We start from the raw sequence: 25,000 nt of genomic DNA on the forward strand, positions 1-25,000 counted from the left end.
TCAGAGGCAGAACAACAGATTTTTACCTTGTCAACTCAGGGATTCGATCTAGCAACCTTACGGTTACTGACCCAACACTCTAACCAGTAGGCTACCTGCCGCCCCGAGGGTAGGGGGCACTATTTTCACCTCCAGATGAAAAGCGTGCCCAAAGTAAACTGCCTGCTACTCAGGCCCAGAAGCTAGGATGTGCATATAATTGGTAGATTCCGATAGAAAACACTCTGAAGTTTCCAAAACTGTTAAAATAATGTCTGTGAGTAGAACAGAACTGATATGGTAGGCAAGAACTTGAGAAAAATCCATCCAGGAAGTGGGATGTTTTTATGTTTGTAGTTTTCTATTGAATGCCATTACAGTATCCATTGACTTAGGACTCAAATTGCAGTTCCTATGGCTTCCACTACATGTCAACAGTCTTTAGAAATTGTTTCAGGCTTGTATTCTGAAAAATGAGGGAGTAAGAGCACTCTGAATGAGTGGTCTGGGAAAGTCCCCAGAGCTGTTTCCTGCACACGACCGAGAGCTCGCCTTTCTTGTTTACCTTTTATATTGACGACGTTATTGTCCAGTTGAAAATATTATCGATTATTATGACTAAAAACAACCTGAGGATTGATTATAAACATCGTTTGACATGTTTCTACGAACTTTACTGATACTTTTGGGATTTTTTGTCTGTCTGTTGTGACTGCCTTTGAGCCTGTGGATTACTGAACAAAACGCACGAAGGTTTTTGAATATAAAGAGAGACTTTATCGAACAAAACAAACATTTATTGAGTAACAGGGAGTCTTGTGAATGCAACTATATGAAGATTATCAAAGGTAAGTGATACATTTTATCGCTATTTCTGACTTTTGTTACTCCTATTCTTGTCTGGTTACTGTTTGTAATGATTTGTCTGCTGGGCTCTGTTCTCAGATAATCGCATGGTATGCTTTCGCCGTAAAGCCTTTTTGAAATCTGACACAGCGGTTGTATTAACAAGAAGTTCATCTTTAAGCCGATGTATAACACTTGTATGTTTTATGAATTTTTATGAGTATTTCTGTTTTTGAACTTGGCGCTCTGCAATTTCACTGGATGTTGGCCAGGTGTTTTTGTTTACAGGTAGCGTTCCACAGACCCTAGAGAAGTTTTAAACTCTTTAAGGATCCATCCCTTTTTTTAAATTTTCGCCTAAAATGTCATACCCAAATCTAACTGCCTGTAGCTCAGGCCCTGAAGCAAGGGTATGCATATTCGTGATACCATTTGAAAGGAAACACTTTGAAGTTTGTGGAAATGTGAAAGGAATGTAGGAGAATATAACACAATAGATCTGGTAAAAGATAATACGAAGAAAAAAATCAACCGTTCTTTAGTATTTTTTTTATACCATCATCTTTGAAATGCAAGAGAAAGGCAATAATGTATTATTCTATCCCAGGTGCAATTTAGATTTTGGCCACTAGATGACAGCAGTGTATGTGCAAAGTTTTATACTGATCCAATCAGCCATTGCATTTCTGTTCAAAATGTATCAAGACTTCCCAAATATGCCTAATTTGTCTATTAATAACTTTTCATGTTCAAAATTGTGCACTCTCCTCATGGTATTCTTTCACTGTAATAGCTACTATAAATTGGACAGTGCAGTTAGATAAACAAGAATTTAAGCTTTCTGCCAATATCAGATATGTCTATGTCCTGGGAAATTTTCTTGTTACTTACTCAACCGTCCTGTGGACGGGACATCAATCCCGAAGAAGTTTTAACATCATCCTCAGCTCTGGCATCTTCCCCCAATATTTAGAACCAAGGACTGATCACCCCAATCCACAAAAGTGAAGACACATTTGAACCCAATAACTACCGTGGGATATGAGTCAACAGCAACCTTGGGAAAATCCTCTGCATTATCATTAACAGCAGACTCGGGAATTAGTGAAAACAATGTACTGAGCAAATGTAAAATTGCTGTACGACAGACAACGTACGCACACCCTCTTCAACATATATAATCAATTAGGGCACTAGAACAGTCTGCAGCACCCGGCCTCACCCTACTAGAATCTGAAGTCAAATGTCTACTGTTTGCTGATTATCTGGTGCTTCTGTCCCCAACCAAGGAGGGCCTACAGCAGCACCTAGATATTCTGCACAGATTCTGTCAGACCGGGGCCCTGACAGTAAATCTCAGTAAGACAAACATAATGGTGTTCCATAAAAGGTCCAGTTGCCAGGACCACGAATACAAATTCCATCTAGACACCGTTGCCCTAGAGCACACAAAAAACTATACATACATTGGCCTTAACATCAGCGCCACAGGTAAATTCCACACAGCTGTGAACGATCTGAGAGACAAGGCAAGAAGGACCTTCTATGCCATTTAAAGGAACATAAAATTAGACATACCAATTAGGATCTGGATAAAAATACTTGAATCAGTTATAGAACCCATTGCCTTTATGGTTGTGAGGTCTGGGGTCCGCTCACCAACCAAGAAATCACATAATGGAACAAACACAAAATAATGCAGAGCAGAATTAGGTCGATACCCACTAAATTTCAAAATCCACAAAAGCCATTAAATACTCAAATTAAAAGGAAGTGATTCCCAAACCTTCCATATCAAGGCCATTACCTACAGCAAGCTGGTCCTGGAGCTCGGTTCACAAACACAAACAGACCCCACAGAGCCCCAGGACAGCAACACAATTAGACCCAAGAAAAAAATGATAATTACTTGACACATTGGAAAGAATTAACAAAAAAAACAGAGCAAACTAGAATGCTATTTGGCCCTAAACAGAGAGTACACAGTGGTAGAATACCTGACCATTGTGACTGACCCAAACTTAAGGAAAGCTTTGACTATGTACAGACTCAGTGAGCATAGCTTTGCTATTGAGAAAGGCCACTGTAGGCAGACTTGGCTCCCAAGTGAAGACAGACTATGTGCACACTGCACATGTGGAAACAAAGCTGACAAATGTATGACCATACTAGAGACAATTATTTGCCTCAGATTACACAGACCCACAAAGAATTTAGAGAGAGAGAGAGAGAGAGAGAGAGAGCAGCAGATCACTGTGTGGTTTCGGGACAAGTCTCTGAATGTCCTTGAGTGGCCCAGCCAGAGCCCGGACTTGAACCCGATTGAATATCTCTGGAGAGACCTGAAAATAGCTGTGCAGCGACGCTCCCCATCCAACCTGACAGAGAGGATCTGCAGAGAAGAATCAGAGAAACTCCCCAAATACAGGTGTGCCAAGCTTGTAGCATCATACCCAAGAAGAATCAATGCTGTAATAGCTGGCACAGGTGCAAAAAATACTTATGTAAATGTGATATTTCATATTTATTTTGTTTGTTTTTTTGCAAAAAAGTCAAGGTGTCTGAATACTTTTCGAATGCACTTTATATATGTGTGTGTGTGTGTGTGTGTGTGTGTGTGTGTGTGTGTGTGTGTGTGTGCAAGCATGATACTGCGTGTGTGCGTGTGTGCGTGTGTGTGTGTGTGTGTGTGTGTGTGTGTGTGCAAGCATGATACTGTGTGTGTGCGTGTGTGTGTGTGTGTGTGTGTGTGTGTGTGTGTGTGTGTGTGTGTGTGTGTGTGTGTGTGTGTGTGTGTGTGTGTGTGTGTGTGTGTGTGTGTGTGTGTGTAAGCATGATACTGTGTGTGTGCGTGCGTGTGTGTGTGTGTGTGTGTGTGTGTGTGTGCAAGCATGATCCTGTGTGTGTGCGTGCGTGTGTGTGTGTGTGTGTGTGTGTGTGTGTGTGTGTGTGTGTGCGTGCGTGCGTGCGTGCGTGCGTGCGTGCGTGCGTGTGTGTTCCCTTACCACATAAGGTGATGTACATGTTCTGCAGTCGTATCTTAAAGGCCCCGTTTCTGCAGAAGAGCATCTGGGTGTGAAGCCCCGCCTCTCCTCTCTGCTGCCAAAGCTGGATCCAACGCACGTCACAACCACAGTCAAACACCACACTGTCCAGCCTCCTGTAAACACATCACAACCACAGTCAAACACCACACCGTCCAGCCTCCTGTAAACACATCACAACCACAGTCAACCACCACACCGTCCAGCCTCCTGTAAACACATCACAACCACAGTCAACCACCACACCGTCCAACCTCCTGTAAACACATCACAACCACAGTCAACCACCACACCGTCCAGCCTCCTGTAAACACGTCACAACCACAGTCAACCACCACACCGTCCAGCCTCCTGTAAACACATCACAACCACAGTCAAACACCACACCGTCCAGCCTCCTGTAAACATAAACACAACCACAGTCAACCACCACACCGTCCAGCCTCCTGTAAACATAAACACGTCACAACCACAGTCAACCACCACACCGTCCAGCCTCCTGTAAACACATCACAACCACAGTCAACCACCACACCGTCCAGCCTCCTGTAAACACATCACAACCACAGTCAACCACCACACCGTCCAGCCTCCTGTAAACACATCACAACCACAGTCAACCACCACACCGTCCAGCCTCCTGTAAACACGTCACAACCACAGTCAACCACCACACCGTCCAGCCTCCTGTAAACACATCACAACCACAGTCAACCACCACACCGTCCAGCCTCCTGTAAACATAAACACCACCACAGTCAACCACCACACCGCCCAGCCTCCTGTAAACACATCACAACCACAGTCAACCACCACACCGTCCAGCCTCCTGTAAACATAAACACAACCACAGTCAACCACCACACCGTCCAGCCTCCTGTAAACACATCACAACCACAGTCAACCACCACACCGTCCAGCCTCCTGTAAACATAAACACAACCACAGTCAACCACCACACCAAACCAGCCTCCTGTAAACACATCACAACCACAGTCAACCACCACACCGTCCAGCCTCCTGTAAACACATCACAGCCACAGTCAACCACCACACCGTCCAGCCTCCTGTAAACACATCACAACCACAGTCAACCACCACACCGTCCAGCCTCCTGTAAACACGTCACAACCACAGTCAACCACCACAGCGTCCAGCCTCCTGTAAACACATCACAACCACAGTCAACCACCACACCGTCCAGCCTCCTGTAAGCACATCACAACCACAGTCACCACCACACCGTCCAGCCTCCTGTAAACACGTCACAGCCACAGTCAACCACCACACCATCCAGCCTCCTGTAAACACGTCACAACCACAGTCAAACACCACACCATCCAGCCTCCTGTAAACACGTCACAACCACAGTCAACCACCACACCGTCCAGCCTCCTGTAAGCACATCACAACCACAGTCACCACCACACCGTCCAGCCTCCTGTAAACACGTCACAGCCACAGTCAACTACCACACCGTCCAGCCTCCTGTAAACACATCACAACCACAGTCAACCACCACACCGTCCAGCCTCCTGTAAACACGTCACAACCACAGTCAACCACCACACCGTCCAGCCTCCTGTAAACACGTCACAACCACAGTCAACCACCACACCGTCCAGCCTCCTGTAAACATTAACACAACCACAGTCAACCACCACACCGTCCAGCCTCCTGTAAACACATCACAACCACAGTCAACCACCACACTGTCCAGCCTCCTGTAAACACGTCACAACCACAGTCAACCACCACACCGTCCAGCCTCCTGTAAACACGTCACAGCCACAGTCAACCACCACACCGTCCAGCCTCCTGTAAACACGTCACAACCACAGTCAACCACCACAGCGTCCAGCCTCCTGTAAACACATCACAACCACAGTCAAACACCACACCATCCAGCCTCCTGTAAACACGTCACAACCACAGTCAAACAGCACACTGTCCAGCCTCCTGTAAACACATCACAACCACAGTGAAACACCACACCATCCAGCCTTCTGTAAACACGTCACAACCACAGTCAACCACCACACCGTCCAGCCTCCTGTAAACACTTCACAACCACAGTCAACCACCACACCGTCCAGCCTCCTGTAAACATAAACACGTCACAACCACAGTCAAACACCACACCGTCCAGCCTCCTGTAAACACATCACAACCACAGTCAAACACCACACCATCCAGCCTCCTGTAAACACGTCACAACCACAGTCAACCACCACACCGTCCAGCCTCCTGTAAACACGTCACAACCACAGTCAACCAGCACACCGTCCAGCCTCCTGTAAACACATCACAACCACACTCAAACAGCACACCGTCCAGCCTCCTGTAAACACGTCACAACCACAGTCAACCACCACACCGTCCAGCCTCCTGTAAGCACATCACAACCACAGTCACCACCACACCGTCCAGCCTCCTGTAAACACGTCACAGCCACAGTCAACTACCACACCGTCCAGCCTCCTGTAAACACATCACAACCACAGTCAAACACCACACCATCCAGCCTTCTGTAAACACGTCACAACCACAGTCAAACAGCATACCGTCCAGCCTCCTGTAAACACATCACAACCACACTCAAACAGCACACCGTCCAGCCTCCTGTAAACACGTCACAACCACAGTCAACCACCACACCGTCCAGCCTCCTGTAAACATAAACACGTCACAACCACAGTCAAACACCACACCGTCCAGCCTCCTGTAAACACATCACAACCACAGTCAAACACCACACCATCCAGCCTCCTGTAAACACGTCACAACCACAGTCAACCACCACACCGTCCAGCCTCCTGTAAACACGTCACAACCACAGTCAAACAGCACACCGTCCAGCCTCCTGTAAACACATCACAACCACACTCAAACACCACACCGTCCAGCCTCCTGTAAACACATCACAACCACAGTCAAACACCACACCATCCAGCCTCCTGTAAACACATCACAACCACAGTCAAACACCACACCGCCCAGCCTCCTGTAAACACATCACAACCACAGTCAACCACCACACCGTCCAGCCTCCTGTAAACACATCACAACCACAGTCAAACACCACACCATCCAGCCTCCTGTAAAATCATCACAACCACAGTCAAACACCACACCGCCCAGCCTCCTGTAAACACATCACAACCACAGTCAACCACCACACCGTCCAGCCTCCTGTAAACACATCACAACCACAGTCAAACACCACACCATCCAGCCTCCTGTAAACACGTCACAACCACAGTCAACCACCACACCGTCCAGCCTCCTGTAAACACGTCACAACCACAGTCAAACAGCACACCGTCCAGCCTCCTGTAAACACATCACAACCACACTCAAACACCACACCGTCCAGCCTCCTGTAAACACATCACAACCACAGTCAAACACCACACCATCCAGCCTCCTGTAAACACATCACAACCACAGTCAAACACCACACCGCCCAGCCTCCTGTAAACACATCACAACCACAGTCAACCACCACACCGTCCAGCCTCCTGTAAACACGTCACAACCACAGTCAAACAGCACACCGTCCAGCCTCCTGTAAACACATCACAACCACACTCAAACAGCACACCGTCCAGCCTCCTGTAAACACGTCACAACCACAGTCAACCACCACACCGTCCAGCCTCCTGTAAACATAAACACGTCACAACCACAGTCAAACACCACACCGTCCAGCCTCCTGTAAACAAATCACAACCACAGTCAAACACCACACCATCCAGCCTCCTGTAAACACGTCACAACCACAGTCAAACACCACACCGTCCAGCCTCCTGTAAACACATCACAACCACAGTCAACCACCACACCGTCCAGCCTCCTGTAAACATAAACACGTCACAACCACAGTCAAACACCACACCGTCCAGCCTCCTGTAAACACATCACAACCACAGTCAAACACCACATCGTCCAGCCTCCTGTAAACAAATCACAACCACAGTCAAACACCACACCGTCCAGCCTCCTGTAAACACATCACAACCACAGTCAACCACCACACCGTCCAGCCTCCTGTAAACACATCACAACCACAGTCAAACACCACACCGTCCAGCCTCCTGTAAACACATCACAACCACAGTCAACCACCACACCGTCCAGCCTCCTGTAAACACATCACAACCACAGTCAACCACCACACCGTCCAGCCTCCTGTAAACACATCACAACCACAGTCAACCACCACACCGTCCAGCCTCCTGTAAACACATCACAACCACAGTCAAACACCACACCGCCCAGCCTCCTGTAAACACATTATACTGTAACAGGAAAACAGGTAGTTTAAGATATGAGGATGATTATACTGTAGTAATGAAGGTCATTGGTAGATTAATGATTAGACTATCAATCATAAGTTCCTATTCAGTGGCTCCCACCACTGTAAGGCAGGTATAATGTCTGTGTCCCAAATGGCTCCATATTGGCACCCTATTCCCTATATAGTGCACTACTTTAGTCCAGGGCCCTATGGCACCCTATTCCCTATATAGTGCACTACTTTAGACCAGAGCTCTATGGGACTATATACAGAACAAGGTGCTGTTTGAGACTCACACAGACAGTGTGCTGTGTTTTACGTGGTTGTTTTGCTGTGTGCAGGTTCTGAAACACACGAACACACACACACACTTCAGCTGGAATGAGAATGTAACTTACAGCTCAGAGAGATGCAGATTCTGGAACAGTTGCCAGGACAACGTGGTCAGAGGGTTCTTGGATAGGTTTCTAGAGAGAGAGAGAGAGCGAGAGAGACAGAGAGAAAGAGACAGAGAGAGAGAAGAGAGAGAGAAGAGAGAGAGAGAGACAGAGAGAGAGAGAGAGACAGAGAGAGAGAAGAGAGAGAGAGACAGAGACAGAGATAGAGAGAGACAGAGACAGAGACAGAGACAGAGACAGAGACAGAGACAGAGACAGAGACAGAGACAGAGACAGAGACAGAGACAGAGACAGAGACAGAGAGAGAGAGAGAGAGAGAGAGAGAGAGAGAGAGAGACAAAGAGAGAGACAAAGAGAGAGACAAAGAGAGAGACAAAGAGAGAGACAAAGAGAGAGACAAAGAGAGAGACAAAGAGAGAGACAAAAAGAGAGACAAAGAGAGAGACAAAAAGAGAGACAGAGAAAGAGAGACAAAAAGAGAGACAGAGACAGAGACAGAGAGAGAGTATGTTATTACAAAAATATAGATTTAGACTTAGTACTTTGTACCCGCCACCCGCCCACTGCCTGTCCTGGCCCCGCCCACCTGACCACTGCCTGTCCTGACCCTGTACCCTCCACCTGACCACTGCCTGTCCTGGCCCCGCCCACCTGACCACTGCCTGTCCTGACCCTGTACCCTCCACCTGACCACTGCCTGTCCTGGCCCCGCCCACCTGACCACTGCCTGTCCTGACCCTGTACCCGCCACCTGACCACTGCCTGTCCTGGCCCCGCCCACCTGACCACTGCCTGTCCTGACCCTGTACCCGCCACCTGACCACTGCCTGTCCTGACCCTGTACCCTCCACCTGACCACTGCCTGTCCTGACCCTGTACCCTCCACCTGACCACTGCCTGTCCTGGCCCCGCCCACCTGACCACTGCCTGTCCTGACCCTGTACCCTCCACCTGACCACTGCCTGTCCTGACCCTGTACCCGCCACCTGACCACTGCCTGTCCTGACCCTGTACCCTCCACCTGACCACTGCCTGTCCTGACCCTGTACCCGCCACCTGACCACTGCCTGTCCTGACCCTGTACCCTCCACCTGACCACTGCCTGTCCTGACCCTGTACCCTCCACCTGACCACTGCCTGTCCTGACCCTGTACCCTCCACCTGACCACTGCCTGTCCTGACCCTGTACCCTCCACCTGACCACTGCCTGTCCTGACCCTGTACCCTCCACCTGACCACTGCCTGTCCTGGCCCCGCCCACCTGACCACTGCCTGTCCTGACCCTGTACCCTCCACCTGACCACTGCCTGTCCTGACCCCGCCCACCTGACCACTGCCTGTCCTGACCCTGTACCCTCCACCTGACCCCTGCCTGCAGTCCTGTATCTAGGCTCTGGATTATCGACCCCTGCCTGCCTTGACCTGTCGTTTGCCTGCCTGCAGTCCTGTATCTAGGCTCTGGATTATCGACCCCTGCCTGCCTTGACCTGTCGTTTGCCTGCCTGCAGTCCTGTATCTAGGCTCTGGATTATCGACCCCTGCCTGCCTTGACCTGTCGTTTGCCTGCCTGCAGTCCTGTATCTAGGCTCTGGATTATCGACCCCTGCCTGCCTTGACCTGTCGTTTGCCTGCCTGCAGTCCTGTATCTAGGCTCTGGATTATCGACCCCTGCCTGCCTTGACCTGTCGTTTGCCTGCCTGCAGTCCTGTATCTAGGCTCTGGATTATCGACCCCTGCCTGCCTTGACCTGTCGTTTGCCTGCCTGCAGTCCTGTATCTAGGCTCTGGATGATCGACCCCTGACCTTGACCTGTCGTTTGCCTGCCTGCAGTCCTGTATCTAGGCTCTGGATGATCGACCCCTGACCTGACCTGTTGTTTGCCTGCCCCTGTGGTTACAATAAACCTTGTTACTTCACACAGTCTGCACTTGGGTCCAGATTGTTTCTCTGTCTCTCTGTCTGTCTCGCTCTGTCTGTCTGTCTGTCTGTCTGTCTCTCGCTCGCTCTGTCTGTCTGTCTCGCTCTGTCTGTCTTTCTGTCGGTCTCTCGCTTGCTCTGTCTGTCTGTCTCTCGCTCTGTCTGTCTGTCTGTCTCGCACTCTCTCTCTCTATCGCTCTGTCTGTCTGTCTCTCGCTCGCTCTGTCTGTCTGTCTCTCGCTCGCTCTGTCTGTCTGTCTCTCGTTCGCTCTGTCTGTCTGTCTCTCGTTCGCTCTGTCTGTCTGTCTCGCACTCTCTCTATCGCTCTGTCTCGCTCTGTCTCCATGTGTCTCACTCCCTCTGTCTCCTCAATTTCCCTTCCTTCCTCCTTCTTCCTCTCCCTGTCTCTCTCTCCCTCATCCCTCTCTTCCCCTCTCTCCTTCAGTCCCTCCATACCTCTTCCTCTCCCTGTCTCTCCTTCCCTCCCTGTCTCTCCTTCCCTTCCTTCCTCTCCCACTCTCCCTACCTACCGCTTCACGCCTCTCCCTCCCACCCCCTATGTCCCTCCCTACCTCTCCCTCCCCCTGTCTCTCCTTCCTCCCCCTGTCTCTCCCTCCCACCCCCTATGTCCCTCCCTACCTCTCCCTCCCCCTGTCTCTCCCAAAGTGAGAGCAGGAGGAGATCAGAACAGCCAGAGGAGAGGCGTGAAGACATATCTCAGTCCAGACCCAATCAGTGAAGAGAATATCCCAGTCCAGACCCAATCAGTGAAGAGAATATCTCAGTCCAGACCCAATCAGTGAAGAGAATATCTCAGTCCAGACCCAATCAGTGAAGAGAATATCTCAGTCCAGACCCAATCAGTGAAGAGAATATCTCAGTCCAGACCCAATCAGTGAAGAGAATATCTCAGTCCAGACCCAATCAGTGAAGAGAATATCTCAGTCCAGACCCAATCAGTGAAGAGAATACCTCAGTCCAGACCCAATCAGTGAAGAGAATATCTCAGTCCAGACCCAATCAGTGAAGAGAATATCCCAGTCCAGACCCAATCAGTGAAGAGAATATCCCAGTCCAGACCCAATCAGTGAAGAGAATATCCCAGTCCAGACCCAATCAGTGAAGAGAATATCTCAGTCCAGACCCAATCAGTGAAGAGAATATCTCAGTCCAGACCCAATCAGTGAAGAGAATATCTCAGTCCAGACCCAATCAGTGAAGAGAATATCTCAGTCCAGACCCAATCAGTGAAGAGAATATCTCAGTCCAGACCCAATCAGTGAAGAGAATATCTCAGTCCAGACCCAATCAGTGAAGAGAATATCCCAGTCCAGACCCAGTCAGTGAAGAGAATATCCCAGTCCAGACCCAATCAGTGAAGAGAATATCCCAGTCCAGACCCAATCAGTGAAGAGAATATCCCAGTCCAGACCCAATCAGTGAAGAGAATATCCCAGTCCAGACCCAATCAGTGAAGAGAATATCCCAGTCCAGACCCAATCAGTGAAGAGAATATCCCAGTCCAGACCCAATCAGTGAAGAGAATATCCCAGTCCAGACCCAATCAGTGAAGAGAATATCCCAGTCCAGACCCAATCAGTGAAGAGAATATCCCAGTCCAGACCCAATCAGTGAAGAGAATATCCCAGTCCAGACCCAATCAGTGAAGAGAATATCCCAGTCCAGACCCAATCAGTGAAGAGAATATCCCAGTCCAGACCCAATCAGTGAAGAGAATATCCCAGTCCAGACCCAATCAGTGAAGAGAATATCCCAGTCCAGACCCAATCAGTGAAGAGAATATCCCAGTCCAGACCCAATCAGTGAAGAGAATATCCCAGTCCAGACCCAATCAGTGAAGAGAATATCCCAGTCCAGACCCAATCAGTGAAGAGAATATCCCAGTCCAGACCCAATCAGTGAAGAGAATATCCCAGTCCAGACCCAATCAGTGAAGAGAATATCCCAGTCCAGACCCAATCAGTGAAGAGAATATCCCAGTCCAGACCCAATCAGTGAAGAGAATATCCCAGTCCAGACCCAATCAGTGAAGAGAATATCCCAGTCCAGACCCAATCAGTGAAGAGAATATCCCAGTCCAGACCCAATCAGTGAAGAGAATCTCAGTCCAGACCCAATCAGTGAAGAGAATATCCCAGTCCAGACCCAATCAGTAAATAGAATATCCCAGTCCAGACCCAATCAGTAAATAGAATATCCCAGTCCAGACCGGCACAGTAAATAGCAATCTGCTCTGCTGTGAAACCCGTCTCCACTTGTCCAAACAGATCAGGGGTTTCTGGGGTTGTGGTGATTGACAGGTCAGTGTTGGACCTCTCTGCCACTGTGTACACAGTGTCAGCCCTGTACTAGTGTCTATCAGCGCCAGACTAGTCAGCATCCCAAATGGCACCCTATTCCCTATATAGTGCACTACTTTTGACCAGGGCCAATGGCAATAGGGCCCTATTTAGGGAATAGGGTGCATTTTGTGATGCTGTCTAAGAGGGAGGCTGTGGGAGGCAGGAAAGGGGGGGGGGGGTGGGTTGTGTGAACACAGTGTCAGCCCTGTACTAGTGTCTAGAGGGAGACTGAAGGGAGGCTGGGGAGAGGCTGAGGGAGTGGCTGGGGGGGGCTCACCCAGATAACCATCTATCAGTCAGTGAGCAGCAGGCCTGGCAATGAGGCAATGAGAGGGGGGAGGGGGGATGAGATGCAGAGGGAGACTGAAGGGATGCTGGGTGTGAGAATGAGGTGGCAGAGGGAGGCCGGGGGAGACTGAAGGGAGGCTGGGTGAGAGGCTGAGGTGGTAGTCGGGAGGCCGGGGGAGACTGAAGGAGAGGCTAGGAGGGTGGAAGGATGCAGAGGGAGACTGAAGGGAGACTGAGGGAGAGGATGGGGGGGCTGAGGTGGCAGAGGGAGGGCGGGGGAGACTGAGAGGAGACTGAAGGAGAGGCTAGGAGGGTGGAAGGATGCAGAGGGAGACTGAAGGGAGACTGAGGGAGAGGATGGGGGGGCTGAGGTGGCAGAGGGAGGGCGGGGGAGACTGAGAGGAGACTGAAGGAGAGGCTGGGGGGTGGAGGGATGCAGGGGGAGAATGAGGGGAGAGGCTGAGGGAGAGGATGGGGGGGTCTCGGCAGGGGGAGCTAAGAGGATGGGAGAGGAAGGGGGCTTTCACAGTCATTGGTTCTATACAAATGAGAAAGTCTTATCTGACCTGTGTGATCTCTGCCACAGAAATTGTTTGTATCTCACCACTAGTTACATGTAACATCTAACCACAACCACCTGTCATTGTTGTTACTCCATCTAACATCTAACCACAACCACCTGTCATTGTTGTTACTCCATCTAACATCTAACCACAACCACCTGTCATTGTTGTTACACCATCTGACCACAACCACCTGTCATTGTTGTTACTCCATCTAACATCTAACCACAACCAGCTGTCATTGTTGTTACTCCATCTGACCACAACCAGCTGTCATTGTTGTTACTCCATCTAACATCTAACCACAACCACCTGTCATTGTTGTTACTCCATCTAACATCTGACCACAACCAGCTGTCATTGTTGTTACTCCATCTAACATCTAACCACAACCACCTGTCATTGTTGTTACTCCATCTAACATCTAACCACAACCACCTGTCATTGTTGTTACTCCATCTAACATCTAACCACAACCACCTGTCATTGTTGTTACTCCATCTGACCACAACCACCTGTCATTGTTGTTACTCCATCTAACATCTAACCACAACCACCTGTCAATGTTGTTACTCCATCTAACATCTAACCACAACCACCTGTCATTGTTGTTACTCCATCTAACATCTAACCACAACCAGCTGTCATTGTTGTTACTCCATCTGACCACAACCAGCTGTCATTGTTGTTACTCCATCTAACATCTGACCACAACCAGCTGTCATTGTTGTTACTCCATCTAACCACAACCAGCTGTCATTGTTGTTACTCCATCTGACCACAACCAGCTGTCATTGTTGTTACTCCATCTAACATCTAACCACAACCAGCTGTCATTGTTGTTACTCCATCTAACATGTGACCACAACCACCTGTCATTGTTGTTACTCCATCTGACCACAACCAGCTGTCATTGTTGTTACTCCATCTAACATCTGACCACAACCAATTGTCATTGTTGTTACTCCATCTAACATCTAACCACAACCAACTGTCATTGTTGTTACTCCATCTGACCACAACCAGCTGTCATTGTTGTTACTCCATCTAACATCTGACCACAACCAGCTGTCATTGTTGTTACTCCATCTAACCACAACCAGCTGTCATTGTTGTTACTCCATCTAACATCTAACCACAACCAGCTGTCATTGTTGTTACTCCATCTAACATGTGACCACAACCACCTGTCATTGTTGTTACTCCATCTGACCACAACCAGCTGTCATTGTTGTTACTCCATCTAACATCTGACCACAACCACCTGTCATTGTTGTTACTCCATCTAACATCTAACCACAACCAGCTGTCATTGTTGTTACTCCATCTGACCACAACCACCTGTCATTGTTGTTACTCCATCTAACATCTGACCACAACCACCTGTCATTGTTGTTACTCCATCTAACATCTAACCACAACCACCTGTCATTGTTGTTACTCCATCTAACATCTGACCACAACCAGCTGTCATTGTTGTTACTCCATCTGACCACAACCACCTGTCATTGTTGTTACTCCATCTAACATCTAACCACAACCACCTGTCATTGTTGTTACTCCATCTAACATCTAACCACAACCACCTGTCATTGTTGTTACTCCATCTAACATCTAACCACAACCAGCTGTCATTGTTGTTACTCCATCTGACCACAACCAGCTGTCATTGTTGTTACTCCATCTAACATCTGACCACAACCAGCTGTCATTGTTGTTACTCCATCTAACCACAACCAGCTGTCATTGTTGTTACTCCATCTAACATCTAACCACAACCAGCTGTCATTGTTGTTACTCCATCTAACATGTGACCACAACCACCTGTCATTGTTGTTACTCCATCTGACCACAACCAGCTGTCATTGTTGTTACTCCATCTAACATCTGACCACAACCACCTGTCATTGTTGTTACTCCATCTGACCACAACCACCTGTCATTGTTGTTACTCCATCTAACATCTAACCACAACCAGCTGTCATTGTTGTTACTCCATCTAACATCTGACCTCAACCAGCTGTCATTGTTGTTACTCCATCTAACCACAACCAGCTGTCATTGTTGTTACTCCATCTGACCACAACCACCTGTCATTGTTGTTACTCCATCTAACCACAACCAGCTATCATTGTTGTTACTCCATCTAACCACAACCACCTGTCATTGTTGTTACTCCATCTGACCACAACCACCTGTCATTGTTGTTACTCCATCTAACATCTAACCACAACCACCTGTCATTGTTGTTACTCCATCTGAGCACAACCAGCTGTCATTGTTGTTACTCGATCTAACATCTAACCACAACCAGCTGTCATTGTTGTTACTCCATCTGACCACAACCAGCTGTCATTGTTGTTACTCCATCTAACATCTAACCACAACCAGCTGTCATTGTTGTTACTCCATCTGACCACAACCAGCTGTCATTGTTGTTACTCGATCTAACATCTAACCACAACCAGCTGTCATTGTTGTTACTCCATCTGACCACAACCAGCTGTCATTGTTGTTACTCCATCTAACCACAACCAACTGTCATTGTTGTTACTCCATCTGACCACAACCAGCTGTCATTGTTGTTACTCCATCTAACATCTGACCACAACCAGCTGTCATTGTTGTTACTCCATCTAACCACAACCAGCTGTCATTGTTGTTACTCCATCTAACATCTAACCACAACCAGCTGTCATTGTTGTTACTCCATCTAACATGTGACCACAACCACCTGTCATTGTTGTTACTCCATCTGACCACAACCAGCGGTCATTGTTGTTACTCCATCTAACATCTGACCACAACCACCTGTCATTGTTGTTACTCCATCTGACCACAACCACCTGTCATTGTTGTTACTCCATCTAACATCTAACCACAACCAGCTGTCATTGTTGTTACTCCATCTGACCACAACCACCTGTCATTGTTGTTACTCCATCTAACATCTAACCACAACCACCTGTCATTGTTGTTACTCCATCTAACATCTAACCACAACCACCTGTCATTGTTGTTACTCCATCTAACATCTGACCACAACCAGCTGTCATTGTTGTTACTCCATCTGACCACAACCACCTGTCATTGTTGTTACTCCATCTGACCACAACCACCTGTCATTGTTGTTACTCCATCTAACATCTAACCACAACCACCTGTCATTGTTGTTACTCCATCTAACATCTAACCACAACCACCTGTCATTGTTGTTACTCCATCTAACATCTAACCACAACCAGCTGTCATTGTTGTTACTCCATCTGACCACAACCAGCTGTCATTGTTGTTACTCCATCTAACATCTGACCACAACCAGCTGTCATTGTTGTTACTCCATCTAACCACAACCAGCTGTCATTGTTGTTACTCCATCTAACATCTAACCACAACCAGATGTCATTGTTGTTACTCCATCTAACATGTGACCACAACCACCTGTCATTGTTGTTACTCCATCTGACCACAACCAGCTGTCATTGTTGTTACTCCATCTAACATCTGACCACAACCAGCTGTCATTGTTGTTACTCCATCTGACCACAACCACCTGTCATTGTTGTTACTCCATCTGACCACAACCACCTGTCATTGTTGTTACTCCATCTAACCACAACCAGCTATCATTGTTGTTACTCCATCTAACCACAACCACCTGTCATTGTTGTTACTCCATCTGACCACAACCACCTGTCATTGTTGTTACTCCATCTAACATCTGATCACAACCAGCTGTCATTGTTGTTACTCCATCTAACATCTAACCACAACCACCTGTCATTGTTGTTACTCCATCTGACCACAACCAGCTGTCATTGTTGTTACTCCATCTAACATCTGACCACAACCAGCTGTCATTGTTGTTACTCCATCTAACCACAACCAACTGTCATTGTTGTTACTCCATCTGACCACAACCACATGTCATTGTTGTTACTCCATCTAACATCTAACCACAACCACCTGTCATTGTTGTTACTCCATCTAACATCTAACCACAACCACCTGTCATTGTTGTTACTCCATCTAACATCTAACCACAACCAGCTGTCATTGTTGTTACTCCATCTGACCACAACCAGCTGTCATTGTTGTTACTCCATCTAACATCTGACCACAACCAGCTGTCATTGTTGTTACTCCATCTAACCACAACCAGCTGTCATTGTTGTTACTCCATCTAACATCTAACCACAACCAGCTGTCATTGTTGTTACTCCATCTAACATGTGACCACAACCACCTGTCATTGTTGTTACTCCATCTGACCACAACCAGCTGTCATTGTTGTTACTCCATCTAACATCTGACCACAACCACCTGTCATTGTTGTTACTCCATCTGACCACAACCACCTGTCATTGTTGTTACTCCATCTAACATCTAACCACAACCAGCTGTCATTGTTGTTACTCCATCTAACATCTGACCTCAACCAGCTGTCATTGTTGTTACTCCATCTAACCACAACCAGCTGGCATTGTTGTTACTCCATCTGACCACAACCACCTGTCATTGTTGTTACTCCATCTAACCACAACCAGCTATCATTGTTGTTACTCCATCTAACCACAACCACCTGTCATTGTTGTTACTCCATCTGACCACAACCACCTGTCATTGTTGTTACTCCATCTAACATCTGATCACAACCAGCTGTCATTGTTGTTACTCCATCTAACATCTAACCACAACCAACTGTCATTGTTGTTACTCCATCTGACCACAACCAGCTGTCATTGTTGTTACTCCATCTAACATCTGACCACAACCAGCTGTCATTGTTGTTACTCCATCTAACCACAACCAACTGTCATTGTTGTTACTCCATCTAACATCTGACCACAACCAGCTGTCATTGTTGTTACTCCATCTAACATCTAACCACAACCACCTGTCATTGTTGTTACTCCATCTGAGCACAACCAGCTGTCATTGTTGTTACTCGATCTAACATCTAACCACAACCAGCTGTCATTGTTGTTACTCCATCTGACCACAACCAGCTGTCATTGTTGTTACTCCATCTAACATCTAACCACAACCAGCTGTCATTGTTGTTACTCCATCTGACCACAACCAGCTGTCATTGTTGTTACTCGATCTAACATCTAACCACAACCAGCTGTCATTGTTGTTACTCCATCTGACCACAACCAGCTGTCATTGTTGTTACTCCATCTGACCACAACCAGCTGTCATTGTTGTTACTCCATCTAACCACAACCAACTGTCATTGTTGTTACTCCATCTGACCACAACCAGCTGTCATTGTTGTTACTCCATCTAACATCTGACCACAACCAGCTGTCATTGTTGTTACTCCATCTAACCACAACCAGCTGTCATTGTTGTTACTCCATCTAACATCTAACCACAACCAGCTGTCATTGTTGTTACTCCATCTAACATGTGACCACAACCACCTGTCATTGTTGTTACTCCATCTGACCACAACCAGCGGTCATTGTTGTTACTCCATCTAACATCTGACCACAACCACCTGTCATTGTTGTTACTCCATCTGACCACAACCACCTGTCATTGTTGTTACTCCATCTAACATCTAACCACAACCAGCTGTCATTGTTGTTACTCCATCTGACCACAACCACCTGTCATTGTTGTTACTCCATCTAACATCTAACCACAACCACCTGTCATTGTTGTTACTCCATCTAACATCTAACCACAACCACCTGTCATTGTTGTTACTCCATCTAACATCTGACCACAACCAGCTGTCATTGTTGTTACTCCATCTGACCACAACCACCTGTCATTGTTGTTACTCCATCTGACCACAACCACCTGTCATTGTTGTTACTCCATCTAACATCTAACCACAACCACCTGTCATTGTTGTTACTCCATCTAACATCTAACCACAACCACCTGTCATTGTTGTTACTCCATCTAACATCTAACCACAACCAGCTGTCATTGTTGTTACTCCATCTGACCACAACCAGCTGTCATTGTTGTTACTCCATCTAACATCTGACCACAACCAGCTGTCATTGTTGTTACTCCATCTAACCACAACCAGCTGTCATTGTTGTTACTCCATCTAACATCTAACCACAACCAGATGTCATTGTTGTTACTCCATCTAACATGTGACCACAACCACCTGTCATTGTTGTTACTCCATCTGACCACAACCAGCTGTCATTGTTGTTACTCCATCTAACATCTGACCACAACCAGCTGTCATTGTTGTTACTCCATCTGACCACAACCACCTGTCATTGTTGTTACTCCATCTGACCACAACCACCTGTCATTGTTGTTACTCCATCTAACCACAACCAGCTATCATTGTTGTTACTCCATCTAACCACAACCACCTGTCATTGTTGTTACTCCATCTGACCACAACCACCTGTCATTGTTGTTACTCCATCTAACATCTGATCACAACCAGCTGTCATTGTTGTTACTCCATCTAACATCTAACCACAACCACCTGTCATTGTTGTTACTCCATCTGACCACAACCAGCTGTCATTGTTGTTACTCCATCTAACATCTGACCACAACCAGCTGTCATTGTTGTTACTCCATCTAACCACAACCAACTGTCATTGTTGTTACTCCATCTGACCACAACCACATGTCATTGTTGTTACTCCATCTAACATCTAACCACAACCACCTGTCATTGTTGTTACTCCATCTAACATCTAACCACAACCACCTGTCATTGTTGTTACTCCATCTAACATCTAACCACAACCAGCTGTCATTGTTGTTACTCCATCTGACCACAACCAGCTGTCATTGTTGTTACTCCATCTAACATCTGACCACAACCAGCTGTCATTGTTGTTACTCCATCTAACCACAACCAGCTGTCATTGTTGTTACTCCATCTAACATCTAACCACAACCAGCTGTCATTGTTGTTACTCCATCTAACATGTGACCACAACCACCTGTCATTGTTGTTACTCCATCTGACCACAACCAGCTGTCATTGTTGTTACTCCATCTAACATCTGACCACAACCACCTGTCATTGTTGTTACTCCATCTGACCACAACCACCTGTCATTGTTGTTACTCCATCTAACATCTAACCACAACCAGCTGTCATTGTTGTTACTCCATCTAACATCTGACCTCAACCAGCTGTCATTGTTGTTACTCCATCTAACCACAACCAGCTGGCATTGTTGTTACTCCATCTGACCACAACCACCTGTCATTGTTGTTACTCCATCTAACCACAACCAGCTATCATTGTTGTTACTCCATCTAACCACAACCACCTGTCATTGTTGTTACTCCATCTGACCACAACCACCTGTCATTGTTGTTACTCCATCTAACATCTGATCACAACCAGCTGTCATTGTTGTTACTCCATCTAACATCTAACCACAACCACCTGTCATTGTTGTTACTCCATCTGACCACAACCAGCTGTCATTGTTGTTACTCCATCTAACATCTGACCACAACCAGCTGTCATTGTTGTTACTCCATCTAACCACAACCAACTGTCATTGTTGTTACTCCATCTAACATCTGACCACAACCAGCTGTCATTGTTGTTACTCCATCTAACATCTGACCACAACCAGCTGTCATTGTTGTTACTCCATCTAACCACAACCAGCTGTCATTGTTGTTACTCCATCTAACATCTAACCACAACCAGCTGTCATTGTTGTTACTCCATCTAACATGTGACCACAACCACCTGTCATTGTTGTTACTCCATCTGACCACAACCAGCTGTCATTGTTGTTACTCCATCTAACATCTGACCACAACCACCTGTCATTGTTGTTACTCCATCTGACCACAACCACCTGTCATTGTTGTTACTCCATCTAACATCTAACCACAACCAGCTGTCATTGTTGTTACTCCATCTGACCACAACCACCTGTCATTGTTGTTACTCCATCTAACATGTGACCACAACCACCTGTCATTGTTGTTACTCCATCTAACATCTAACCACAACCACCTGTCATTGTTTTTACTCCATCTAACATCTGACCACAACCAGCTGTCATTGTTGTTACTCCATCTGACCACAACCACCTGTCATTGTTGTTACTCCATCTAACATCTAACCACAACCACCTGTCATTGTTGTTACTCCATCTAACATCTAACCACAACCAGCTGTCATTGTTGTTACTCCATCTAACCACAACCACCTGTCATTGTTGTTACTCCATCTGACCACAACCACCTGTCATTGTTGTTACTCCATCTAACATCTGATCACAACCAGCTGTCATTGTTGTTACTCCATCTAACATCTAACCACAACCACCTGTCATTGTTGTTACTCCATCTAACATCTGACCACAACCAGCTTGTCTTATATATAGTTGAGTCCTTTGAGTCAGTTGTCTCATATATAGTTGAGTCAGACGTCTCATATATGTGAGTCAGATGTCTCATATATAGTTGAGTCAGATGTCTCATATATAGGTGAGTCAGATGTCTCATATATAGGTGAGTCAGATGTCTCATATATAGTTGGGTCAGTTGTCTCATATATAGTTGAGTCAGTTGTCTCATATATAGTTGAGTCAGTTGTCTCATATATAGTTGAGTCAGTTGTCTCATATATAGTTGAGTCAGATGTCTCATATATAGTTGGGTCAGTTGTCTCATATATAGTTGAGTCAGATGTCTCATATATAGGTGAGTCAGTTGTCTCATATATAGTTGGGTCAGTTGTCTCATATATAGGTGAGTCAGTTGTCTCATATATAGGTGAGTCAGTTGTCTCATATATAGTTGAGTCAGTTGTCTCATATATAGTTGGGTCAGTTGTCTCATATATAGTTGAGACAGGTGACATAGAAGCCTCTCTACCAACCCAGAGACAGACATTCAGCCTGAACTCTATATTATAGCCTGTCCCCATGTCCCCTCTGGTCCAGCAGGAAGTTCCCGTCCCCATGGTCCCTCTGGTTCAGCAGGAAGTTCTGTCTAAAGTCAAAGTTCAGGTCATATTTATAGACTCACATGTATCGTAGATGAGGGTTCTGGGAGAAAGCCCGGGCCTGGATAGAGTGCAGACTGCAGTTCATAATGGTTCTGAAAGACACATGAACACACAAACAGGAGAAGAAGTGATTAACGTTGGTACTGAACGATATCAGAGGGCAGGTGTCTTCTAATGTCCTCCCATGTTTTAATCAGCTTGGTCTTTAATTAGCTTGGTCTTTAATCAGCTTGGTCATGTTTTATTCAGCTTGGTCTTTAATCAGCTTGGTCATGTTTTAATCAGCGTGGTCATGTTTTATTCAGCTTGGTCTTTATTCAGCTTGGTCTTTAATCAGCTTGGTCTTTAATCAGCTTGGTCTTTAATCAGCGTGGTCATAGTTTAATCAGCTTGGTCTTTAATCAGCTTGGTCTTTATTCAGCTTGGTCATAGTTTAATCAGCTTGGTCATAGTTTAATCAGCTTGGTCATGTTTTAATCCGCTTGGTCTTTAATCAGCTTGGTCATAGTTTAATCAGCTTGGTCATAGTTTAATCAGCGTGGTCATGTTTTAATCCGCTTGGTCTTTAATCAGCTTGGTCATAGTTTAATCAGCTTGGTCATAGTTTAATCAGCTTGGTCATGTTTTAATCCGCTTGGTCTTTAATCAGCTTGGTCATAGTTTAATCAGCTTGGTCATGTTTTAATCAGCTTGGTCATGTTTTAATCAGCTTGGTCATGTTTTAATCTGCTTGGTCATAGTTTAATCAGCTTGGTCATGTTTTAATCAGCTTGGTCATGTTTTAATCAGCTTTTTCATAGTTTAATCAGCTTGGTCATAGTTTAATCAGCTTGGTCATAGTTTAATCAGCTTGGTCATGTTTTATTCAGCATGGTCATGGTTTAATCAGCTTGGTCATGTTTTAATCAGCTTGGTCATGTTTTAATCAGCTTGGTCATGTTTTATTCAGCATGGTCATAGTTTAATCAGCTTGGTCATGTTTTAATCAGCTTGGTCATGTTTTAATCAGCTTGGTCATGTTTTAATCAGCATGGTCATAGTTTAATCAGCTTGGTCATGTTTTATTCAGCATGGTCATAGTTTAATCAGCTTGGTCATGTTTTAATCAGCTTGGTCATGTTTTAATCAGCTTGGTCATGTTTTATTCAGCATGGTCATAGTTTAATCAGCTTGGTCATGTTTTAATCAGCTTGGTCATGTTTTAATCAGCTTGGTCATGTTTTAATCAGCATGGTCATAGTTTAATCAGCTTGGTCATGTTTTATTCAGCATGGTCATAGTTTAATCAGCTTGGTCATGTTTTAATCAGCTTGGTCATGTTTTAATCAGCTTGGTCATGTTTTAATCAGCTTGGTCATAGTTTAAACAGCTTGGTCATGTTTTATTCTGCTTGGTCATGGACAATGGCAGTGTGGATGGGGAATGTCCCATTGCCTGTTTGTCATCACCATGGATTTACGCAAATAGCTTCTACCCCCAAGCCACATATTCAGTAAATATTTTCTTAACTCTTCTTGAACTGCACTGTTGGTTAAAGGCTTGTAAGTAAGTCAGGTCTACACGTGTTGTATTCGGCGCATGTGACAAATAAAGTGACCAAATCAAAATGATTTGATTTTGATTTCAATGGTCAAATAATGATTTGTGACAATACAGTAACTCGTCCATGATCACCACAGAGAGAATGAACAGGCGCCCACGGCCTTGGTCACCACAGAGAGAATGAACAGGCGCCCACGGCCTTGGTCACCACAGAGAGAACGAACAGGCGCCCACGGCCTTGGTCACCACAGAGAGAATAAACAGGCGCCCACGGCCTTGGTCACCACAGAGAGAATGAACAGGCGCCCACGGCCTTGGTCACCACAGAGAGAACGAACAGGCGCCCACGGCCTTGGTCACCACAGAGAGAGCAAACAGGCGCCCACGGCCTTGGTCACCACAGAGAGAATGAACAGGCGCCCACGGCCTTGGTCACCACAGAGAGAACGAACAGGCGCCCACGGCCTTGGTCACCACAGAGAGAATGAACAGGCGCCCACGGCCTTGGTCACCACAGAGAGAACGAACAGGCGCCCACGGCCTTGGTCACCACAGAGAGAATGAACAGGCGCCCACGGCCTTGGTCACCACAGAGAGAATGAACAGGCGCCCACGGCCTTGGTCACCACAGAGAGAATGAACAGGCGCCCACGGCCTTGGTCACCACAGAGAGAACGAACAGGCGCCCACGGCCTTGGTCACCACAGAGAGAATGAACAGGCGCCCACGGCCTTGGTCACCACAGAGAGAATGAACAGGCGCCCACGGCCTTGGTCA

At 46.5% G+C, this 25,000-nt stretch overlaps 1 protein-coding gene across 2 annotated transcripts in view; it reads right to left on the reverse strand.

The window, feature by feature from the left end:
* The window catches only part of ntrk3b (neurotrophic tyrosine kinase, receptor, type 3b), a 162,640-nt gene that overhangs the window by 107,421 nt on the left and 30,219 nt on the right, over positions 1 to 25,000 (reverse strand). For both annotated transcript variants that reach the window (XM_071400341.1, XM_071400340.1), the window contains exons 3-5: positions 22,702 to 22,773; positions 8,568 to 8,636; positions 3,831 to 3,985 (exon numbers count right to left, since the gene is read on the reverse strand). In XM_071400341.1, coding sequence (XP_071256442.1) covers positions 3,831 to 3,985; positions 8,568 to 8,636; positions 22,702 to 22,773 — 296 coding nt within the window. The remainder of the gene's footprint in view (positions 1 to 3,830; positions 3,986 to 8,567; positions 8,637 to 22,701; positions 22,774 to 25,000) is intronic.

This window comes from Salvelinus alpinus, chromosome 5 (assembly GCF_045679555.1).
Source record: "Salvelinus alpinus chromosome 5, SLU_Salpinus.1, whole genome shotgun sequence".
NCBI lineage: Eukaryota > Metazoa > Chordata > Actinopteri > Salmoniformes > Salmonidae > Salvelinus > Salvelinus alpinus.